General features: G+C 38.5%; 1 protein-coding gene across 9 annotated transcripts in view; it reads left to right on the forward strand.

Annotated features, from left to right (window-relative positions):
- Positions 1–24,458, forward strand: part of LOC127635456 (pro-neuregulin-1, membrane-bound isoform-like) — a 67,073-nt gene that overhangs the window by 20,089 nt on the left and 22,526 nt on the right. For 3 of the 9 annotated variants that reach the window (XM_052115524.1, XM_052115525.1, XM_052115529.1), the window contains exon 1: positions 3,553–4,810. The exons of 2 other annotated variants lie outside the window; for them this stretch is intronic. In XM_052115524.1, coding sequence (XP_051971484.1) covers positions 4,138–4,810 — 673 coding nt within the window. In that variant the 5' untranslated portion in view covers positions 3,553–4,137. Of the gene's footprint in view, positions 1–3,552; positions 4,811–23,673; positions 23,803–24,458 lie in introns of those variants that run through there. 4 more of the 9 variants (XM_052115527.1, XM_052115528.1, XM_052115526.1 and 1 more) reach the window with 3 other exon arrangements.

Raw genomic sequence — 24,458 nt, forward strand, 5'->3', positions numbered from 1 at the left:
CACCATGCCTTATACATCACATCCTTATACATCCAAGTATTCAATGCTTGTGCTTGCGCAGTACGTCACAACTGTAGTTCCAGCTTCAGCCACTGTGAGGGGCAGTTCAGACATTCGGAAAGCACACACAGATTTTAGCAGAAATATTCAACCTCCTATCACAGATTTCTCACGAGATCAGTCTTTGAACTTCAGTCCACCTCAATCCATTTTGCAATAAAACATGTAGATTCAGCAGCTGTTTATACAGAACCTGTTTTTGTATTTTGTCTGCAACATTTACATTTGCTTGTTTTTGTACACATGCGTCAGATGGGCTACTTTGGCCGTTGTGTCATTTCTTGCTGTTTTTTCAGTCTTCAAATTGATACTTTAGGTAAGAAAATACCTCTCAATATCCCTGTGGTCTGTTCGATTTTCATCGTGCCTTGTGTTAACAGTTCCCAAATTAAATAAATACGTCAGGTGAAATATCTTATTGCACAATTTACGAACAGGTCAGGGGCCATGATTGAATGTGGCAATTATTTAACAAGTTTTATTTATATATAACTATATACTTTTTTTAAATAATTGTTTGTACAAAGTTAACAAGTTAAATTGACAGCTATAGTAGTTATTTTACTGATTTATACTGGGACTGCAGAAACTCTCAGGCTCATTATGTAAGCTAAAAATGTAAGCTTTATGTAAGCTTTTTTGTCCTGTGACAAAAAAGAAAAATCTTCAATTTATTAAAGCATCCAATGGCACTCACAACAGTGTTATAGTGTGAAAATAAGTCACGGCTGAAGGGGTCGTAGCGTGCCGCATTAATCCTAACAACGCCCTTTAGCTGTGACTGTATTCACAATACCGCATAGACTTGAGTGCCTTATTGCTTTTATACGAAGTGAAGTGTATACTTGAAGCGTTATCCTTCCGCTACTAGATGTAATCACCGACATGTAAACTAAGTTAAATAGTTAGTTTCTAATGGTTGTTGTGAAGTGATATACAGGTGAGCAGATGTTTCATGTTATAGCTGTTAATGTAGTGTGCATTTAGCATGACTGAAATGCTGTAATGATCATTTAGCATCCAGCATGATCTGTTCATAAAAAATGGATTGGCTTTCTCCTTGTTTATACTGGATGTATCCTGTAAGGAGCTAGCATCCCTCCTGCACTGGACAATGACAGTCCATTTCCTCTCCTCTGTCAGAGTGAAAGGTCATCACTGTTGACCTGACCTTATGACCCCACTGTTCTGGTGTAAATCTCCCACACACACACACACACACATACACACACACATACTTGTGTAGATTTGACTCCCAGAATCTAATGGCAACGAGACAGAGGGCATCTTAACAGGCCTGAGGGGACATAAAGCCCTCACTATCTGACCCATTCACCCCCTCATGTCATGTGAACTGGAGTAAATGTGTATGGTCAGTAATCCCAGCTCATAACAGTAACTAGTAATTGTCCAGGTTGATATATGAGGGCTTAGTTAATGGAAGTGATTGTAGAGTGTATGTTTGAGTTTAAACACTACGGGTAACTTGCACAGACAATGATGGTGTGAAGGATATGTCTGAATCTGTAGTGACCTGTTAAACAGATGGTGTGTCTGGGTGGGTTAACCGCTCGTGAGCTCTCGTCCCCTGAGTCAGCGTTCTTTCAGCATGTAGAGCCGAACGTGATTATAACCCACTAAAGGGCAGACTGGAAATATACCAAAATTACACTGCCTCTGATCAAACTAATCTATTTAGCCTTTGCAAATCAGCTCTGTGATTTAAAACACAATGTCCAGGCATGTGATTGGATGATGCTGTGATGTCTAATGAAACTTTGTTATTCATGTTGTATGATAATTTATTCCCACCGCAGTGGACCTTCTAAGATATTGTTTATCAATCTGATATGTTGCTCAGGCCAATGAAGTTTGAGATGATCTGCATCGTCTGATAACTATGGCCACTTGACCGCTTAACAGAAGCTTCTTCCCCCTTGTGTCAGTTCCAAAATGTACTGACAGCCTTGTCAATTGATAAACAAATAGTTCTGATTCAATTTTAAGTAGATCAAATAAAGTAAATAAAATAAGTGTTTCAGTTCTACAATTTTGTGTACATCCCAATTTGGTGATTCTCATGAACCTTTCAAGAATAAGCCTTGGTCATTTTTAATCCCAAATATAATTTGTATTAAATAATTAAATAAATAATGAAACAACATTTTTGCATAAAGACAATGAACCCAACATTTAGGATCTATAAGATTGTGACATTTCTTCAGGACACATTTACCAACCCGTTCTGGATATTTGACTTTTCCAATCCCCTATGATTTCAGTGATGATTCTCATTACTGTATATTACAGTAAAAAATATGCTGATGTTCAATTATCTTTTGAAGTAAAATCATCAAAATAAAGTCAAATGAAAGGCAGTACCAAGAGAGTACTACTTTGAAGTGAAAGTACATTAACATAAAGAATATCATCATGGCCATCTTTTTCACATTGCGGTAATCAGAATTGGAGGGGGGTGGGGGTAAAAAATGTATGTAACTGTCACAAAGTGTCACAAAATATACAAAATGTAAAATTAATTGACCTAAAAATAGCCATAAGTTTCTATATGGATAATATAACTTATTATTTGTTTCGTTTAATTTTGTAGTAAAATAGCATCTGGACATTTTCTTGACAGGTTTTGATAGAATCACCCAATTGCTGTCATTTAATTGCAATATATGGGTAGTTAATTTTAAATACTTTGGGGAAGTTGACATTTTGCTAAATGCTATTTTATTAATTCTTTAATAATGATCATACATGCAGCTTTAATAAACTCAAATTAATTGAGAAACTACATGCAATATTTTTACTTTTAAATATCCACTTTTTCACACCATATCACCATATAAAATAAAACTAGTGAATAAAAAAGGTCATTAAAATGGTAAAAAAAAAAAAAAAATTGTGATCAGTTATAAGACCTGATATACAGTATACACCTTCCTTTATACATTCATATACATTTTAACCAAAAATCTTGAGGTTGATTTTAAAAAGCAAATGTGTTGTTATGTGTTAATTACTCATCTATGTATCTGGATTATATCAGGCATCGGCCACCCTGCTCTCAAGATATTAGTATTGCCATTTAAAAACCCATATGGTTGACCACTAATAGAAACAATAGCAGAATATTCCCCTGAGAAGCATCACGTCTGTGTGTGATATGACTCTGTCCATATCCACTGCAAAATTAATGACAGGAGGAGTGAATGAGAGAGAGAGAGAGAGAGAGAGAGAGGGTGAATAGGACTGTCTGCTCTCATTCGCTGCTGTTCTTCCTAATTGGATCAAGTGCAGACTTGCCCAGCACTGTGCTGTGTGAGAGAGCGAGAGCGAGAGAGAGAGAGAGAGTGAGAGAGAGAGAGAGAGAGAGAGAGAGAGAGAGAGAGAGAGAGAGACATACCAGACAGAGGATGAGACCGAGTGTGTGTTAGTCGCTGTGATGGAAAGAGAGAGACAGAGAGAGAGAGAGAGGAGGAAGAGGAGGGGTGTGTGTGTGTAATCTTCACTCTTCTCTACACCTCCTTCCGTGTCATTCTGAGCAGATCGTGTCTTGATCCAAGGAGCAAGCACGTTGATCGGACCTGCACCTGCTGCTTCCAGATGATTCAGCCATTTTCAGTGACGGCTAGCGAACACAAAGCATGAACCGCAGCCCAGCCTCAGCCTCACTCCTACAGCCCTGCCCTCAGGTGAGTGCCGCACTCTCTGTGGAGCTCTCTGATACACTCTAAGGCAGGATCCACCCTCGGGCAGCCTCCTGTGGCATCTCTGGCACATATGTCTTATTTATAGACTTTTTGCCACTGTTTGTATCTCTGCTTCATTGGAGACCGTGAGAACTAACCTGGAAATTAGAGCCACGGAAGTCCGAGCACTTGCCCTGGTAATGAGGTTAGTGCACTGAGCATCGTGTCTGTGTCCGTGTCCCTTCCCCCCTCACCGGTGATCTGATAATGGAAAGAACACTTTATGAGGCAACATGCCTGACGCCGCTACTGTGTAATGCGCTGAGCTAAAGGACATCTGGGCAGCTGCTTCTCAAAGACAGAAAGACAGGGAGATATGAAGTCAGAGGCAGCAGAGGACATCTCGGCCGGACTCGCATCTCAAGCCTCTGAGTGTCTAGAGCCTCCGTCGGATGTCTTGTCTGAGGTTGTCACGAAAGAGACGCCCGAAGAAGAGGAGGAGGATACAGCAGGGGACGGCAATGGCAGCAAGCATGGTCCTCAGGGATGCGTGCCTTTGCCTGCAGCTGCATGCTGCGTGTGCCTGGAGCTAGAGAGGGTGCGTAACTGCATTCGCTCTGAAAAAATCTGCATCCTGCCCATCCTTGCCTGCCTGCTTAGTCTGGCCCTCTGCACTGCCGGCCTCAAGTGGGTCATTGTGGACAAGATCTTTGAATACGAGCCACCGACACACCTCGATCTCAAGCGCATAGGACATGATCTTCTCATCGATTCTGACCCCACTCAAAATACTCTATCAATGTCACCTCCCTCCCTGACATCTCTGAGCATCCCGGGACTGCCGAAAGTCTTTGTGGAGGGGGAGTCCACAGCCGGGCCATTTAAGCCCCCCTCATCAAAGGTGTCCATTTTTACGCCCACTGCAGATGTGACTACCCATCCAAACCCTGAGTCTACATTGAGCCCCAAGAGCACCTTTAAACCTGCTGAGAATGACACTCAATATCCATCACAAACTCTGGAATCGAATGAACTCATTGCAAGAACCTGTAAGTACAAACTGTGTGTTACATCAAAGAGGTAGTTTGAGTTTACTGCATTCCGTTTACTTTGCTAGAATATGGGGAAATGTCTCTGTTTGGGTTAGAGTGCAGATATCAGAGGTTTATGATGCGATTGTAATTGTTACATATTAAACAGAAACTATTAGTATTAGTTCTCAGGGCTGTAACCACCATCATTTTTGGGAGCCGTGACCCTACCCAACACCCCCACCCACAATTTTTTTTTTTTAAGATTAGAGGTTGACCTGTATGCAACCAACAACATCAATAGTTTGTATATTTACTTTCAAAGCAACTTGTTTCATAATGATGTAAGAGCAGAATGTAATTCCTTTTGTGTAGTTCATTGCTTGAGAGCAGATGTGTTTTTATCTTGCCAGTTGTGGGGCAAACTCTTGTGACCAAGCTGCTCGACAATTATTATTTCAAATCTAAACAGTATTACTCGTTACCTCCCCTCATGAGTTTCATCAGTTGGAGCTCAAAAAAGATGCACGTGTGATAATGCAGCTAATGCCGCAGTAAGAGGAGGACACTTCCTGTTGGACACAGCTCCATTTCAAGGTCAGAGACTGCTCAAAGACAAGCCGATAGCCCTCCAGAGAAAGATGACCGCCTGTAATACTATACTGCTCTCTCCACCATGACTTTGAAAGCTTGAAGAATTATAACGGAAGTAGGGCTGCCAGACTTCCACTCTCATTCTCCTTCCCTTGCCTTTTATCCTGAATTTTCATGCAGCTCTGCCACTTTTAGCAGTGTGCAGTGATGCTGCAGTTGCACTGTCATCCCGCAAGAGAGTTTTCTGAATCCTATATGAGTCTAATGATGCTATTATTGTAACAGCTGATGTCAGAGCTCATTATCTTGCAGATGTAGTTGATTTAGTTAAGACTGGTTAAGTACTCTAAGACAAGGAGAATTAGAGATATTTACCAATGCATATGTTAAATACTGACCCATTACAGTATGATAATCTGCAGGGTGATCTTAAGTACAGCCCTCACATGAAAACACTGCTACCTTTTAAAATAATTTGTAATGGAGAATGGACCTTATTCATGGTAGACACATATATAAGATGCAAATAAAATTAGGCTTTGAGGAATTGAAGTAGTTCATTCAGTAGGTTGTATTGTCTTATGGTCTGTTTTTCTGTCGATCAACACCAAGATATCAAACAGTACAACTCGGTATTTTAGATGAGGTTTCACCTTGACTGCAGCTCAGAATTATTCTGTGACTTGAACTTCATAACCTGGCATCACCTCAGCATTTCATCACATTTGACTATTTGATATGCACACTTTGCTTGAATTGAGAGATGCTGGGAAGCTCATGGCCCCTCCCACTGCCAGCACTGTGATCAATTGTCCAGGCTTGAAATGGAAATGCAATCGCTTGTGTTGGTAATTTTAGTCTAAATCAATAACAGACAGAAGGTCAGCTGACTTACGAGGAAGCCTTAGTCAAAGTGGATCTGTGTCTGATTAAAACTTACATTCTAACTGAGAAAGAGCAGAACGGTACAGAATAATTATGAAGAGAAAAGTGCATGTGTGTTTCATCATCATGGTTTGAATTTGCACTTTATTAGAGAGTCAGAAGCCAGTGATTCAATGAACCGAAGCTCTTTTAAAGCTGTGTGAAATATAAACAAATTCTTTAAGCAAAAAATAGCTTTCCTGCACATATTCCCCAATTCAAAGGGGATTTCCACAAGATCCACATATGTAACATTGATCATTGAGCTCTCAGTAGTAGCTGATCAGTGAGCAGTTGGTGGATATAAATGAGGGACTGCATTAGATACATATGTGGGCTGATCTTCTACTGCTGTCTCATATTTTTTATGATTAAGATTATGATTAAGATTATGACCTTATTCAGCCATTTTTCTGAATAAGGTTCTTGAGTTATATGCTATATGGTTCTTTGGAGATACAGGGCAGCCAGTATTTATTCCCAAACAAATAACCCTTATGAGTCTTATTCTTTAATCTACAGTGTGAAATTTACAGCATGACCAGTGTAATCTGATTCTAGAATGAGTGACTCACATGAGCCTTTTAAAAAAAAAACTAAAGCACAAAACATACGCTGGCCATTATTGTCCGATTACTGTTTCTTTTGAATCTACAGTGTGACCAGAATAGTCTTGATTCCTCAACGAATGACTCTCATGAACAGGTTCTTTTGAATCTACAGTGCAAAACATTCAGTGTGACCAGAACAGTCTGATTCCCAAACAAATTACTCTTACAAGCTGGTTCTTTATAATCTACAGCACAAAACATACATCGTGACCAGTGTAGCCTAATTTCTGATGGAATAACTCATGAGTCATTCTTTTGAAGCTACACAGCAATGCATACATTCTACTGAACAAATTACTTTTATCTGCCTGTTCTTTTAAGTGAATCAAAAAAAATTATAAACTGCTGAATAATTTATTTTGTCCTGTCCGTCTTGAAATGAACCAAGTATTCATATTCATTCACTGTTGATATGACAGTGTAGCTACAGATACGCATTATGAGTTTTGTTGTAATTATGCTAATATAGTTTTTTATAGAGAATCATGAATGAATAAAATATATTTATTAAAAAGTTCATGTAAATACACCATTTGCAAGAGATTCAAAGCATTTCACCTAGTGGCTGATGTCAGAAGTGTTGTTGAACAGATGAGAGGGTGTGTTCAGTTTCCAGGTGAAATGTCCACAGAGTGGCGCTAAAAGTGAGTTGCTCTAGCCCCTTACCTAAACCCCAGCCCTAAACCTTCAGTGGAGCAAAAATGAAACTTTAGAGCAAAAATGCAACATCCGAATCGTGTTTATGTTAACTCGATTCTTCCTGGTTTGCATAGGACCAGAACCTGTGTCTCTGAATTTGCTCAGTAGTGCCACAAGGAGTGTTTATCACATTTGAATTGATGCAAAAATATCTGATTGGGAATGATGCTTGTCAGTAATTTGGCTGAATGGAGATGGTTTGAAGGTACATGAACATTTATAACCAACATGTGGGTTTCCTATGTGATCATGATTGACACAGGATGCCTCATTACTCCAATAGAGCTTATGCCAAGAATATGATAGTAAACATACAAAAGCTATAGGTCTCTATCCCTTAAAGTATGCTGCTCATAAATGCACAGCACTGTTAACTCATTAAATAATGTATAAATTACTTCCCATTGACCCCTGAGCTGATGGCATTATAGACCAGTGCAGCACGAACCTTTTAAAATGTCTTTGTCACAGATGAGTCACTGTAAATTTTCAATTAATTTTCAAAGAATCAATGATATCAGGACATAAAGACAGGAAGAGTTACAACGGAAGAGTCTCTGGACTTGGTGTGTGTTTTTGTCACACATTTTTCTTGAGCATGTTTTATGTGTCTGATCCACTCGTTTTCACTTCATTCTTTTAAATGAACACCCAAATTTTGGAGCTTTTCATCTCATAATTGGGTCTGTTCTCTCACTGTAGCTGATTGTGTTGTTTAATGAGGTTCATGGAGAGTTCAGGCCACTCTTGGATGAGTTCTCTGATAATGAATGTCTTGTCTTGTGGATTGCTTTTCATCTTAGTCAGACAGCAGAGGTTTCACCTTTTTAATTGCAGCCACTGTTGCACGTTTCCAATTGCTTATGTAATGCAAATGCCAATATTTATGATTGGTTCCATTTTTTGATAATGTCAAACATAGTTTTAGATTTTAATCCAAATGATGAATTTATCTTTACCTGTGAATGCCCATGGAGGATAATGATAATGTGCAGTAATAGCATGTGGCGTGTGAGTACAGATCATGTTTTATTAGCTGTCTCTCTTGTGTTTACCATGTGGCTCATCTGTACATGCTTTGAAATGTTTCATGAAGCACATAAAGTGTCAGTATGTGAGATACAGCAGCATTAATACACGCTCAACCCCATCTGCACAAACACTGCACACTGTAAAAATGAATGTAAAACAGCAACCTGGATTCTCTTATTCCCCATCTGTCGATCACGTGGAACCTCCACGTCTGGCCCCTGGACGGGATGTGGAAGATCTAAGTAGCCTACCACCTGCCGTCACATAGCCATGATCAACCAAGCCACAGCTCCCTCTACCAAGCAACTTTACGCCCTGAAGTGGCGCTTGTTTGCAAATTGGTGTTCTACCTGGTCTGAAGACCCACATAGGTGCGCAGTCGGGTCAGTGCTCTCATTTCTGCAGGAGAGGTTAGAGAGGAGGCTGTCCCCCTCCACCTTTAAGGTGTATGTAGTTGCTATCTCGACCCAACACGACACAGTGGACGGCAAGTCCTTGGGAAAGCACGACTTGGTTATCAGGTTCCTTAGAGGTTTCCGGAGGTTGAACCCTCCCCAGCCAAGCCTGTTCCCCTCCTGGGATCTCTCAGTGGTCCTCTCGGGCCTTCAGAGACCCCACTTTGAGCCGCAAGAATCAGCCGAGCTCAAGGCCCGCGCTCGCTTCCATCAAGAGGGTTGGGGCCTGCAAGCATTCTCTGTCAGCGACACCTACCTGTAGTTCGGTCCGAATTTATGATTAAATATGGACCCCTAGTGTCGCTTCTTCGACACAACGTCGAAGTGAGCGACAGACGGGGAACGTCTAGGTTACTATTGTAACCTCTGTTCCCTGATGGAGGTACGAGACATGCTGAACCGAGCCACTGTTATGGCCGAACCTCATTCTCTGCTACTCAGGGCAAAAACCTGAATGGACAGATGCATATTTTCCTCCCTTTATACCTGTATGTCCGGGGGCGAGACATGCAAATTCTGTCTGCCAATTTCTCATTGGCCTTTTCTCAAGTTCAGAGATGCACAAGGCTCTCAAGAGAGACCCCTAGTGTCGCTTCTTTGACACAACGTCTCGTTCCCCCCATCAGGGAATGGAGGTTACAATAGTAACCTAGACGTACTTTATATACTGTAGAGTTTACATGCCACATAATGCTGTAGCTAAAGGTACAGTGCACTAAAATGAACGCTGAAGTATATCATTTCTGCACCACTAGCTTCACCAAACCAAATTTTTTAAGAAATGTTGGGGTCATCTATCTGACATTGTTTGTCAAAAACAGATAGCAATAGTTGACTCTGAAACCAACTCAACCATACACATAAAGATGATGACTTGATTTTACTCTGCTTAGTAATTCATTAATATCCAGATTATTTCCAGTCTATTTTATTTGTATAGTATGTTTTACAACAGACATTGTTTCAAAGCAGCTTTACAAAAAAACAAGCATTTAAAGTCTTTTAGTGTAAATTTGCACAGTAATTTCTAAAACAAGTGTATTTTCATGTACAAATTATGTAAATATGATGCAGCTTTAGTGACAGGTTGGCACACAAAGTGTCTCTATATAGAAACTCTCATTGAAACTTATGCAAAGATTGTGTGAAGGGGTTTTGCCCACTAGAGTACACCGCAAAATATTGCAGTATTTTTTCTTTTTTTCCCCAGTAAAAATATCAAAACATCCTTAAAACAAGAAAAAAATTTACTTAACTGAAAATCAAACAAAATGTATTTGGGTTTATTCACGGTGCATTGTGAATTTATGTTATGTTATGTTTTGACTTATGTTAACAAATACAAATTTTGATTTAATTGAAATTAACATTAATCAAGATGAATAAATTCTGTAAAAATGAAGTTAATGTTAAGTACATGTTAACAAATGTTGTAAACTAATGTTAACAAATGGAACCTTATTCTAAAGGAATATTCCAGGTTCATTACCAGTTAAGTGCAATCGACAGCATTTGTGGCATAATGTTAATTACAGAAAAAAAAAAAAACGATTTGACTCGTCCCTCCTTTTCTTTAAAAACACTGGCCTACAGTGAGGCATTTACAATGGAAGTCAATGGGGTCAATTTTTGGAGGGTTTAAAGGCTTATGTGAAGCTTATAATTTTATAAAAGCACTTTCATTAATTCTTCTGTTAAAACTGTGTATTATTTGAGCTGTAAAGTTGTTTAAATATATTTTTTTACAGTCTTTTGAGGGGTTGTTGACATTACGTCATCATGGTAATGAAGTTGTAAAATTGGCTATAACTTTACACAGATGCAGTTTGTAAGTGATTTAATCACACTTAAATTATGTTCACACATATATTGTTTATGTCTTGTGGCTTGTCACCATTTATGGTCACCTAAAAATATTTACAGATGGAAAAAGAGTTGCAGAGAAACTCTTGTAGATACCGAAAGGCTTTATATGGGTTAAGCTGAAGTTAGAGAAAGTATTTTTACATTAAAGAAATTACACTGCACCTTACAGTTCAGGTTAATTCCTATTTCCCTGCTGACACACATATCTGTTTGAGTCAACCCATTCCATTACAACTCCGAATCATGAGTGCATGGGGTGACTGGGGTTTGATGAATTCATTATCGTAATGGAGAGAGGCCAGCTGAGGCAAATGTCTGTGATTGAATTCTGCTGGAATGAAGTGACATCTGGCAGTTACAGCATTGATGAAGGTGACTGTGCTGTTGTTGAAGTTTGCGTTTCCTCTAATGGCCGTCATGTTTGGTCCTGTGTTTGACAGCTTGAAAAAAGCCTCGGCTACATATAGAAAATTTGCATAATAAATGTCACCCTTTCAAATCTTTGCTTTCACACAGTTACAGCAGTTTCTTTTTTTATACACTTAATACACTCATTGACTGAATTTTTTTTAATACTTGAAGAAGTGCAAAAAGCTTTAAGCAACTTCCGGGAATAAGGCCATTCAAAAAAAATTCAGTCGTCCTGTGGTGCATTTCACAAACAATATCATAACTCACTGCATAATCACTATAGTGCGATGCATCATTGTGGAAATGAACTAGCTAGTTACAACTGTTTCTCAAAACTGAGGTAACTATGTCGCACATCCATCGTTCAAACCACATTTGTTGAGCTGTCCTTAATGATGTTAATCAGGGTGTGGAGTAATAACTTCCACAAATGTAAAATTATAATAGGTCATTTACACATTCACCAATAAGCCGTTTAATACGAGAAAGCAACTGAAGGTACGAAAGCGGCATGCATTGTGTAATGTGACTGATATATATGCTGCAATGTTGTTTCCCTCAGACTTCGGTGTTCCCCTGATGTACTTGAGCCATTATGCACTCAAAAACATAGATACTTATACGTTAACATAATCATAAACCATGTGTGATAAAGCTTCTTTAAGTGTTTTTAATCCCTTAAAGGCTGCACTCGTGTTTATGTGATGTTTCAGAACGGCACTATCTGCAAAACCCTGGAATAAATTGTTTTCTTAAATGTGTGTAAACGTTGTCAAAGTCTTAACAGAATAAAAAATATAAAAGCCTCAGCAATGTCAAATAATGTCCACACAACAATGCTTCTAACTACAGGTGGAGAGCTGTAGTTCATCCACTCAACTATTCGATGCTGTTTGCGAATATTCATTGGAAATGTAAGCGTTGCGTTGTTCTTGCGGGAAGACTAGCAGCTGTACATCATCACACCATTACCTTGGTAACTCCTAGCCAGTCACATGTAAGCCATTTCTTTATAAGTCTGCACACAATCTATCACATTGCTGTTTCAGTGTGCTTACGCGGCAACCTCCACCACCCCACCACCAACAGTTGAGTCCCGTCCTGCATGGGGGTAGGCTCCTCACCCCTGCCTCCTATCTCCGGCAGGATATGACGGTTCCGAGTACAACTTCTTCGGACCATCAGACGCGGCTTACACCAAAGAGAGATTTACATTTCTGTTTTATATTCATCAAATAAATGTCATAACTTTACTCAAGTCTGCGAGTCTTCCTGATAGAACTACAGTTTTGGGAAACCGTACAAATCGTTGAGTTATGTTGGTAATGATGGACCTTACGACCATATTTATCTAACAGTGCTTTAGGGAAACACACCCTTGGTAACAAAGTTGCATTTACAAAGTACCAGATACAAAGAATGCTTTTGAAGAAGAACCAATAACTAGTTAATAACTTTATAGTTTGCAAGAGTGGCATCAGTTTTAAAAGCTAGAGTTTTGTATGAGGCACTTAATAGCATGTAAACTAGATATCGGCAAGATGAACTGTACATTCCAATTCTTTTGGAGCTGTGAAATAATATTTATAAAATAATCAATACGTTCGAGCATATAAAATATTTGTATAGCGTTCTTCACCACATCTCTTAAAGTCACATGCGGACACATTACATAATTGTAATAAGGCAGTGGCAAGCATTATTGTTTTGTCTGTTTGAACCAGCTCCAGTCTGTTTGTCTGCTCTCATTTCACCTGTGAATCAGTGTGTGTCTCTAGAGATCTGCATGTGTCCCTCATGTCCATCTGCTGCTGGTCTAATGATCACCTTCGGAGTCTCATTAACACACACAGCACACAGTTTCCTGTCAGTACAGTACATGCTCAGCCAGAGAAAATAGAGAATTGCAATTATCTCTCTATAACTGCGAATTGAACTCTTCTTCTTATTCTGAAGTATTTCAATTCATGTCTTTGTTAATACAGCCTTTCACATTGAGCACTAGTGTTGGTGCTGTGTTAGGAGTATATTATTTGAGTAATTTCAGTGAGAGCTGGAATGCTGCTGCAGTGTCGAGTCACAATGTGTTCAGAAGAGTGATTCTGTGTTCTCGCTACAATAGCTGCTCACACATTGAACACATCCATTTGATATGGCTGCATACAATGCGATTTAATCACGATTAATTAATTGGGACACCATGTAATTAATTCAATAAAAAAATGTAATCGATTGACAGCCCTAATGGTAACCAATGAAATATATGATTAAAAACGTATTTATTTAAGCCTATTTACAGCCATAAATAGATAAAACAGTCAATTGTACATAATGCACACTGAACTATGGAAAGCCGAAAGGGACAAAATAGTGGGGGTATTTTATCACTTTTTAAAGTGCATTAGCACACAACTTTTGATCTTTGAGTGTATCTAAGGCTGGGAAATTGGTGGGACCTTTTAGTTTCAGTTTCAGTAATATTTAAAGATTTACTTTATAAATGGCACCTTATAAATGTAACCTGGATCCTGACCTCACGTTCCCAAGTTTGTGGATGATGTTTGCTCATAATTATGAGCGCACGCTTCAGCAGACGGGCATGTTGTGCATGCAGCTGCTCATGAGGGATTCAGCTTTGCTGATGATGCGCTTGTTTGCCCTTTCAACCCTAACAACAACTCTCACACACATGCAAACACTGCATGCAATACAAATGACTGATGTCAGTAACCTGCAGTCGCTCCTCTTGTCTTGTTCCAAACTCTGATGTTTTCTTTTATTCTGTGGTGCACAAAAAATAAAAAAAGATTGCGTTGGATCGACTTCTTTTGTTTTATAGCTGATTGAAATGAATACATGCTAACCATAACACTACCTCTAAAACAAAACTTCAACTTTTATATGTATTTTTCCAATTGCGGACGTCCGTGAATGTCCCCAAAGGGTGGATTCGTCAGATTTATTTGTCCCCAGATTGTTTTTTATTTAATTTTATTTGTGACCTGTCGAGTGATACAGTCTATGTATGTTGTCTATTCTACACACGTGTTGAAAACATAACATACTCCAGTGTCTTCTACTGTATGTTTACTGTGAACATAAAAGAACCAATAATTGTGTATATTTGAGTTCCTTTATGAGATGTTTTTGTTGTTTAGGTTTGCTAATCATTGTGCTTGACTGATTGAATTTAATGGCCTGTCCTGAGGAGATATGTGTAATTGCATTAGTGTCACAAACTCATGGGATTCATGGAATCAAGAGAGATTTTCATATTTATAATTAAGAGCGAGACTTATTTATATACTCAATAAACATGTATTTCCCTCTTCAGATAAAATATAATTCAGAAGTCTTGATTTGAGTACTGCAGTGGTGCAGTATCTTGTTACGTTGTGTTTCCTGTTACTTGTCAGTTACTTTCTGTTCATATGTTGGGTTGGAGGCAATTTGTTTTTATGGCACGTCACATCAGTTAACTGATCTACGGCTGTTTATGCTCACTGAATAAAATAAAGTCCCCGTGGAGGTGTTTGTTGCATTACACTGTGGAATAGCCTTACCTCCCTGATCTTAATGAGAGTGATTTAGTTGGACGAAAGTCAGTGTTGTGTTGATGGCTTTACAGTGTGTAAAATGAGAGCTGTTAATGGAAGTGCCGTCTGTGTGAAGAGTGTGTTTGTTAAACCGCTAAAGGAACGCTTGTACCACACTTCTGAAATAGCAGTGCTTACATTTCCTTCTCCAGTCCAGATCAGATCTGTCCAGTGAGGTGATGTGTGCTCTCTGATTTGATCTCAGGGTCTCTTTTGTTGGCCAGGACATCTGCAAAGTTGCCTAAACATCCATCAGACCAGTCAGTTTAATGCTCATGTGCATGTCATTTTACTTTTAATTGATTGATTTTTTTCAGTTCACTTATCTGTGACCTAATGCAGAAGAAATTAGCATTGTCCTTTAAATTCTGCCTTTAGTTTTACATCATCATGTTGTTCCAAACAGGAGATTTATGTCATTTTTGTAAATGTTTTGTGAAGACACCCAGCACAGTCATTTCTTGCACATCTCAAATTCTTTTTTGTGTTGAAGTAACGCTGATGGAAATTACATTATTTTATTTTTTTAAACATAATATTTGCACACTATTTGTATAATTTGACATAATTACAGCTCGATAAAATAAAAATAGTGATATTTCATTTTTCTTTTTGTCTCGTATTTCATCTCAAGCATGCTCTTTTGTCCACTTGGTTAACGAGTACATTCATTTTGAAGAAAAAAAATCTTTATAAGGGCCAAAATTGTTTGGTGTGGAAATAATAATAATATAATAATTGATCTATTGTCACACATTATACATACATTTTTGCATATATACAGTGAAATTCTTTTTTTTTTCACATATCCCAGCTAAGCTGGGGTCAGAGCGCAGGGTCAGCCATGATAGGGTGCCCCTGGAGCAGATAGGGTCAAGGGTCTTGCTCAAGGGCCAACAGTGGTATCTTGGCAGTGTTGGGGCTTGAACCCCCAACCTTCTGGTCAGTAATCCAGAGCCTTAACCGCTGAGCCACCACTGCCCTCATAACGCAACAACTGTGAAAAATTGGAAACCATTTTCACACAATAAATATTGAAATGGTTTGTGTTTATTTCACTCTTTATTTAGATGATTATAGTTTTAAGCATGATATAATTTGTATTTTTATATTGAATTTTAAAATTAAAAATGTCTGTCTACAAGACAAGGCTAAAATAGTGAAATATTAACATAAAAAAGAGAAAAAAAAACATTTGAAGATTACCAAAATGAACTGATGTAGGCCTGGTAAAAAGGTTTCTAATTCAGATTAAATGTGCCCTACATACAACAGAAATAAAAATCAACCTCTAGGAGATGAAATTGCCCAAAGTTGAAGAAACACCCATTTGTGTGAGGAACAGGCTCAAATTCGTAATCCTTGTAATCCTGCCCTCCGCCGCAGCTTTTAAATCGTATTCACAATTGTGCATTGGCGCATTATACCAAGTTTGACGTTCTCCACTCCAAATGCTCTGGTTCTAAACTGTCACATGACCAGTCGTGGCACATCGAGTTTATAAAACAGTAAAGGGGATAATTCAAAATGAACAATGACTGAAATTTAGGTCTGTTCCTCACACCAAGCTCTCGTATGGCTTCTGAATGGCAAACATAAAGTGAGATGAATTTGGATCACGCCTTCTGTGCTCATTGAATCGGTGTGTCCACTGTGAGCATTGCTGGAGAGTAATTAACTGATAATATACAATAATTATCTGATTTGTTTTCTCTGTCTGACATCTCTAAACAGAAGTGTTTGGACACCGAACATGTATTTGTTAAGACCATAGCAGAATTAGTATAGAGTTTTTTCACTACTCTACTCAGAAAAGAAGTGTCTTTAGTTTACTGAGCCATTAAATACTGCACCTAAGAGTAATTAGTCCATACAGGTCTATTAGAAGAGGAAATCACTCCCTTATTTGGGCTTAAGAACAATCGCACACACAAGAATTTCTAGGTGTTTTGTGCAGCCCGAGGCAACCAGGTGTGCTCTGAACACACACATTGCACAAGAGCGCTGTAAAACACACATTAGTTTCCTGCGGGTTTTGTTAAGAGACGTTTCAAACATGTGGTCGCTGTGGTTACAGATAAACAGACGTCACTGGAGAACACAGGATTTTTCATGAGCTCTTATGTCAGAGACTTTGGAACCCACCACACCAACTCTAACATCACAGGAGCAGCGAAAGCTTTTGATCTTCACAACGCTTCAATGATGACGCTGCTTGGATTTGAGAGTTTGAGGAAAAAATGGTTTCTCCCTGGAAACTTAAAAGGATAGTTCACCCCAAAATTAACTTCTCTCATTATTTACTCACCCTCATGATATTCCAGGCGTGTATGACTTTTTTTCTTCAGCAGAACACATTTGAAGAAAAATTGAAAATATCTCAGCTCAGAAGGTCCTTAAAATGCAAATGGATGGTGATGTGACTTTTGAAGCGCCAAAAATCACAGACAATCAGCATTAACGCCATCCATACGACTCCAGCTGTTAAATGAATGTCTTCTAAAGGGACACAATCACTTTTGGTGCAAAAAAGATCAATATTTATGTACTTTGAACTCTAAATCATCGCTTCTGGTCAGCAGCAGTATACGCATTCACGAGCGCGCTGAGGTCACGCCGTCTCTTGTGTGATGTATTCGTATTGCCATGTTATGCACTTAATCTCATGTTCTTCTCTTGGTTGAGACATTCAGGATAAACACATAAATGCACCATTGTGAGTAAACAAACATACAAATACAGATCTAAAACTAAACCACCTAAGCTACTGTACAGAGTTCCTCACTTGATTACTAATTGCCAACGTGATTACATCACAGGAGCATACCGCTGCAGAGCAGAAGTGATGATTTAAAGTTAAAAAACGTATTTAAATATTGATCATTTTCGTGCCAGAAGTGTCACTTTAGAAGACTTTAATTTAACAGCTGGAGTCACATGAATGACGTTTATGCTGACAGTCTGTGATTTTTGGAGCTTCAAAAATCGCATTACTATTCACTTGCTTTAAAGGACCTACTGAGCAAAGATATTTTTCTATTTTTCTTCTGGTGAAGAAAGAAAGTCATATCATGAGGGTGAGTAAATGATTAGAAAATATCAAAGAGTGTCGATCGGTTTATTCTTACGCTGTTTATTACCTTACAATGATAAAGGAACACTGTTTATTGCGTTTACATGATCACATGTTTTGTCAGCTTAGTAAAAGTAATCGGTGAAAAAAAGTGCATTTAAAAGCGCTTAATATATACTTATCATTTTCCTTTCCTCTGACATCCCAAATGGACTGTAAAAGTGATATGGACTACAAAAATGGTGCTTCGACATTTGACTGAAGACCCCATTGGTTCTCGAGTGTCACGTGACCATGTCAAATGCCGTCAATGTGCAATTTCTGTAGTCCATTTAACTTTCATAGTTAACCTTGTCTCATTGGATCATGTTAGTATTACCTACATTTTTGCAAAATTATTTTTACGTGGCTCGTTGAACATATCGCGGCAGTTTACTGGTGAAATGAACACTAGAGGTGCTAAAACAACAATAACTTTTATTTCCTTTAACACAAACCACGAGCAAAACTGCAGATTATCAGTTCCTAAAACCTCACACAATGCTATCTTATGACATCTAAGCACTTTTACTATAGTGCATGAATTGTAAGGTGAAACATTTCAATGTTTTTTACAAGCTTGTTCGAGCTTGTTTGAGTGTATCTGTCGGTTAGGTTTAGTTTTAAGGTTTAGGGTAGGGAGGTGGGTTTTGCTGATTTAAAACTTAAAAATTTGTTTGGGTGAACATTTAACTCACTTTTACCACCACACAATGGACATTTAATCTCAGAACTGCTGCAAAACATGTCATGAACCACATCAAATCAGTTTACAAAATGCTGCCAAAGTTATGTAATTTTCGTGAAATCAGGCTGTTTATAGACTACTTTTCTAAATGTTATTGTGCTTTATTTACAATAACAATTCACATGATGCAATGCATGAAAAATAGTAGCCAGGATATTTTTGAAGGAAGATTATCTTCAGACTTTCCGTTCAGAAGACTTGTAAAGCAGTGTGGAAAATGGTTGTGAAAAGCTAATAAGTGTTTTTGGCATGCCATTATTGTTTATGAAGTTTCGAAGTAGACCTCAGGAGAAATAAAGTAAATGATAAAAGAAATGTAGGATGTGACCCCTTATAGGCTGCCGCATATATATTTGTGCTTTATTTTGACTTCATAGTGTGCCACATTATCTGGTTTTTGACTTATAGCCTGATTCAATATCCTCTGTATATCCTCAACGTTAAGCTACTGTTGGAAAGTTCTTAAAGATTCTTAAAGACAGCCTGTGATTTGTGTGCTGAATACAGAGTGCTCACTGAGTCACGGTCAAACTTGCAGCATGATTCAGCAGTCTGGTGCACAGCAGAACAGCAGGAACACTGTGTTTAAACCATCTGAAAAGGACACAGTATACTTAAGCAGATTAAAATCCTCATATTCATCCCCCAGTGGATGTGTTTGAAGTGCTTCCCTGCGTTACTGGAGTGGTGCAGGAGAATGCGGATGTATTCGAGCACGACTGCACTGCAGCATCATGCGGTGTCTGTGCAGAGCTGCGTCTTCAGTTTCTTCCCACCAGCAAAAAAATGAAATGGACCCAAATCGATGGAGCAGAGGCCTTCACAGCGCTCACACAGAGAATGAGAGATGCTGAGTGCTGCTGCATTGCAGTGGATGTGTCTGCTGCAGCCCTGCAGTTATTTATAGGCAGCGTGAATTTTAATACTTACTGCTGCTTGCAGATATTCTTGGCTTCTTCTAATTTTGCTCAAGGACTCAAAGAGGGGGGATTTCAGGAACTGAATTTCATTGAAATTAACCTGTAATCTCTGTTGAAATGTCCTGCAGTGTGACATGAACCAACTTCTACAACTATTTTAAACAGTATTTTGCTGATTCATTGATAATTATTATACAGTTGTTGTTGCTGTTGTTGTTGTTGTTTTTGCTCATATCAGTTGAGTTACTACATTTCTATCGGGAAGGCACGCAGGGTTGAGTGAGGTATAAGATTACATTTATTTGGTTAATGTAAAACAGAAATGTAATGTCTCTCTTTGGCGTAAGCCCTGTCTTGCGGTCCAAGGGAGTTGTACTCGGAACCATAGATAGGAGGCAGAGGCGAGGAGCCTATCCCCAGGTGGGACGGTGCTCAACTGGTGGTGGTGGGGTGGTGGAGGTTGTTAGCACACTGAAACAGCAATGTGATAGATTGTGAGCAGACTTATAAAGAAATGGCTTACATGTGACTGGCTAGGAGTTACCAAGGTAATGGTGTGATGATGTACAGCTGCTAGTCTTCCCGCTATAACTACGCTGCGCTTACATGGACTATTGTTATTTTAAAAATAACAAAACCGCAGGATTATTTAAACACGTGAAGACAAAAATATATTTAAAAACATAAAATAATTAGTGGCCAGTTACAGGACCAAAAAATACCCCTTTATTGGGGGTTTTTAAAGGGGTTCATTAATAACTAAATTAATTTATATAATGAATCATTTACATAATGAATAATGTATATGCAGTTATAACAACATGTACATGCAATGCCTGCCAAATAGTGAGACATTTTACCTCAATAACACTTATTATTTGATAACACGTGTTCAACATTAATAACCAATCTAGTAACTAACTGTATCCCTCCTTTTAATCTCACTTTAATAAATTAGTAAGTGCAAATAAGTCAATTTTGCTACATAGTGATATAAATCATGAATTAGGGCATTTTTTGTGTATTAATTAAGCATTTATAACATGAAAGTTAAAATGAACACTATTTGTCAAGTACTGGAGGAAAGTTTCCCATTTTAAGCATGTTTCTTAAGATGATAATATGATATACTGTATATAGATATATTCGTCTAAATAACTTTTCAGTGATTTATGAACCCCTTTATGAACCCTTAACAAAGGGAATATTGTAAAGTGTAAAATGTTACCCAATTTCCCTTACATTCGTATAGAGTTTCGGTTATGGAAACATTGTGCATTAACTGTCTATTACCTGCCCAATAACTATGAACATAAACCTTACAGAATATAAATAAATACATAAAATATCTTGGGTATTTTCCTGCTTTACGACCAGATCGGTGTTCATTCACATTAAGAAAGACACAAACACAAGCATGAAGGTTAAACACAGTGAGTCTATTTCCCCTCTTCTCATTTTGCACATCACTCGTGTTTATTCTTGGCATCTTCGCGGTTTGCCGGCAGACATTGAATGCATAGAGATCCATTCATACGTGAATTGAATAATTCGTTGCTGTCTCTCACCTTGAAAAGACTCAAACGTTGTCCTGCTGTTCTGCTGACAATTCAACTTCATCGAGGTGCCCGTCAATCTGAGTGCAGCATGCCAAAATGCCAACATCACATGAATAGTGTGTTTGAAATCTGTGAGCTGAAATGAATCTCGTGTCATTCGACTCAACACTTATGATACGGTCTTTTCATTGATGTTCAAATGTATGCAAATGTACCTCACTTTCCTTTTCTCCATAAGAGTGAATTCATGAAGAATGAATTGCACTCACTGATGCCCTAGATTATTTGAATGCAGTGTCTGCATTGTGTAAGCAGCCAGTTTTCTAAAGGAATCATGCTAATCAGGTGCTGAATGCAGTTTGAACTGTGCACTTCCATTGTACGGCATCAGATTTGTAAAAGCCTCAACTATACCACACGTCTGGATATATGTCTGATTATAATGCTCTCCTCCATCATTTATAGGGTTGGTAAACATTATAAAAAACTGAATGATTTTCATGACTGTTTCATGACAATTTTCAAATGTGTATTCTTCCGCCAATATGGGTGGATGATTCTTATCAGTTGGTTCTTTTTAATATCTGCATTGCAACACACACACACACACACACACACACACACACACACACACACACATGTTGTGTTTCCATGTTTTATGGGGACTTTCCATAGACATAATGGTTTTTATACTGTACAAACTTTATATTCTATCCCCTAAACCTAACCCTACCCCTAAACCTAACCCTCACAGAAAACTTTCTGCATTTTTACATTTTCAAAAAACATCATTTAGTATGATTTATAAGCTGTTTTCCTCATGGGGACCGACAAAATGTCCCCACAAGGTCAAAAATTTCGGGTTTTACTATCCTTATGGGGACATTTGGTCCCCACAAAGTGATAAATACACGCTCACACACACACACACACACACACACACACACACACACACACACACACACACACACACATATATATATTAGAGGTAGACTGATATGTCAGTTTTTCCAATTCATTGGTGCCAATATCAGCTGATTAATCGGTTATCTGCCTTTCCCACCACCTTAGATAACGTATCGGCAAAATCCACCATCGGTCCACCTCTAATATATATACTGTATATATGTAGATATTGCCATGTACGTTTTGGATCAGCTTGGCTTATTTCAGCTTGTCATATTGAATCAGGATTCTGATTCTGCTGAAACACTCAGCACTACCAGTGTACCCTGATCTCCGACTAAATGACACATATGAGTCGGTTCTTTTGAATCTTCACTGCAAAATATGCAATGCTTCATACCGGATGTGTTGTGTGTTTCTGCAGCCAGTAATCACAATAAATGTTAATAGTGCTGACTTTTGTAAATACAGCACAATCCATAATAAGCCTTATTAACATAGAAAGGGTGGTATGTTTGGACTGAAAAGAATGACAATGACTAATAGGTACAATACTCACGGCACGGCACTATTCCAGTTAATTTTTCTCCTGCTTTAACTGGATTACAGGTGGTGCACAATTTGCTGGGATTTACGCTAAAATATCATGCTAATGTTGTGCAACGTTTTAGTGAATTCGCTCCTGAAAGATGTTTTAATGTGGCGGATGATCAAATGTGCCTGATCACTAATGCTGTATGTTTAATGGGAGTAAAAAACAACAGTTAGATTAATGGACCCAAAGCAATCTGTTATGCTGTCAATTATTCATGCGGTGCCGGTGGACTCAAACATCAGCAGTTTAGACTGTAAAGATTGAATTACGTTGAGCGTCTCCTGCTTCAGCAGTCACCTGATGGGGTCCATGACCTATGAAATCATGACAAAGCTAACTCGATTACCCACCATGTTGAAGGCAGCATCTCCAGAACGTTCAATCGTCCCACACCACTCGTCGTGCATTTACAGAGGCAAAGCTGAGAAGGCCGGATGTGGCCTCATAGATTCTAGACCACAGATGAAAGTAACCTGATGTTAGAGATGGCTATTAATATGTCACCTTTACTTCCTGGTGGAATTAGTTTGGTCCTAAACGCAGCACAAAATTGAGCCATTAGTATGTCGAGTCATGAAGTTACTCAGGGAGATTCATGGTTAGACATGCAATGGACTGTCCATTCATGGTTTGGCGTGTCAGTCCATTCCTAGTCATCGTGACAGCTCCAGATTTGCAGATGTGTGTGTGTAGGCTTGTTGGTCACTGGCACTAAAGATCGATCACAGAGTCTCAAGCTGCGGTGACTTATAGCTCAGCACTGCATTGATGATGCATTAGAGATGTGACGTGCGTCGTGCGCTGCCGTAGAGCTGATCATTTCAAAAATTGCATGAGCAGGGACTTTGTCAGACAGGAAGTGCAGAGAGAGGCAGTCGGTCCAAACAGAGCGCTCAGGAAACACTTTTTCATCCAACTGGGTGTCGACGGATAGAAGTGATGCACTTTCATATATCCAGACATTATCCCAACAACATATCAGGTACAGAGGGATCTTATTGGATGCTGTTGTGATTTCTTTAAATTGCTAAAATGTTGTCTTGATTTATTAAATATATGCAGCCGTGTATGTTTTGGATCAGCTTGGCTTATATCAGCGTCTCATTGAATCAGGATTCAGGGATGAGTTTGCATAACCTGTGTTCAGATGTGTTCAATGCTCACTACATTTGTTAAGACGAAACATTGTAGTTTATTGCTTCTTCAGTAGTGCCTGTATTTGAACAGAAAATGAATCGTTTTATTTTACAATCAAAATTGTATAAATGTCTGTCTAGCCAGTGTAGTCGTGTAACAAATAAAGTAACACTTTGATTGACAAGTCCTGTGTTATATTCATCTCACTTTGCATTTATATTCTTTATTTAGTCCATGGCAATGAGCCTGAATTGATTTGAGTTTCATCAATAACCCAAAATATCCCATCAGTGCTGTATTAGTCTTCTCATGTTCCTCTGCGTTTCAGCGGTTGTTTAGTGAAGATCATTACACATGTTGTGCATGTCCTTATCTGCTTTACATTCGGCACACTTTATCATACCCTTTATTTAAAATGAATGCTTTGGTAACATAATAACATCCTCTAGTGTGAAACAGGTCTTGCATCAGTGTATTTATGCGTTTGTGTTTGTCTCATCC

The sequence above is a fragment of the Xyrauchen texanus genome, chromosome 43 (genome assembly GCF_025860055.1).
Source record: "Xyrauchen texanus isolate HMW12.3.18 chromosome 43, RBS_HiC_50CHRs, whole genome shotgun sequence".
NCBI lineage: Eukaryota > Metazoa > Chordata > Actinopteri > Cypriniformes > Catostomidae > Xyrauchen > Xyrauchen texanus.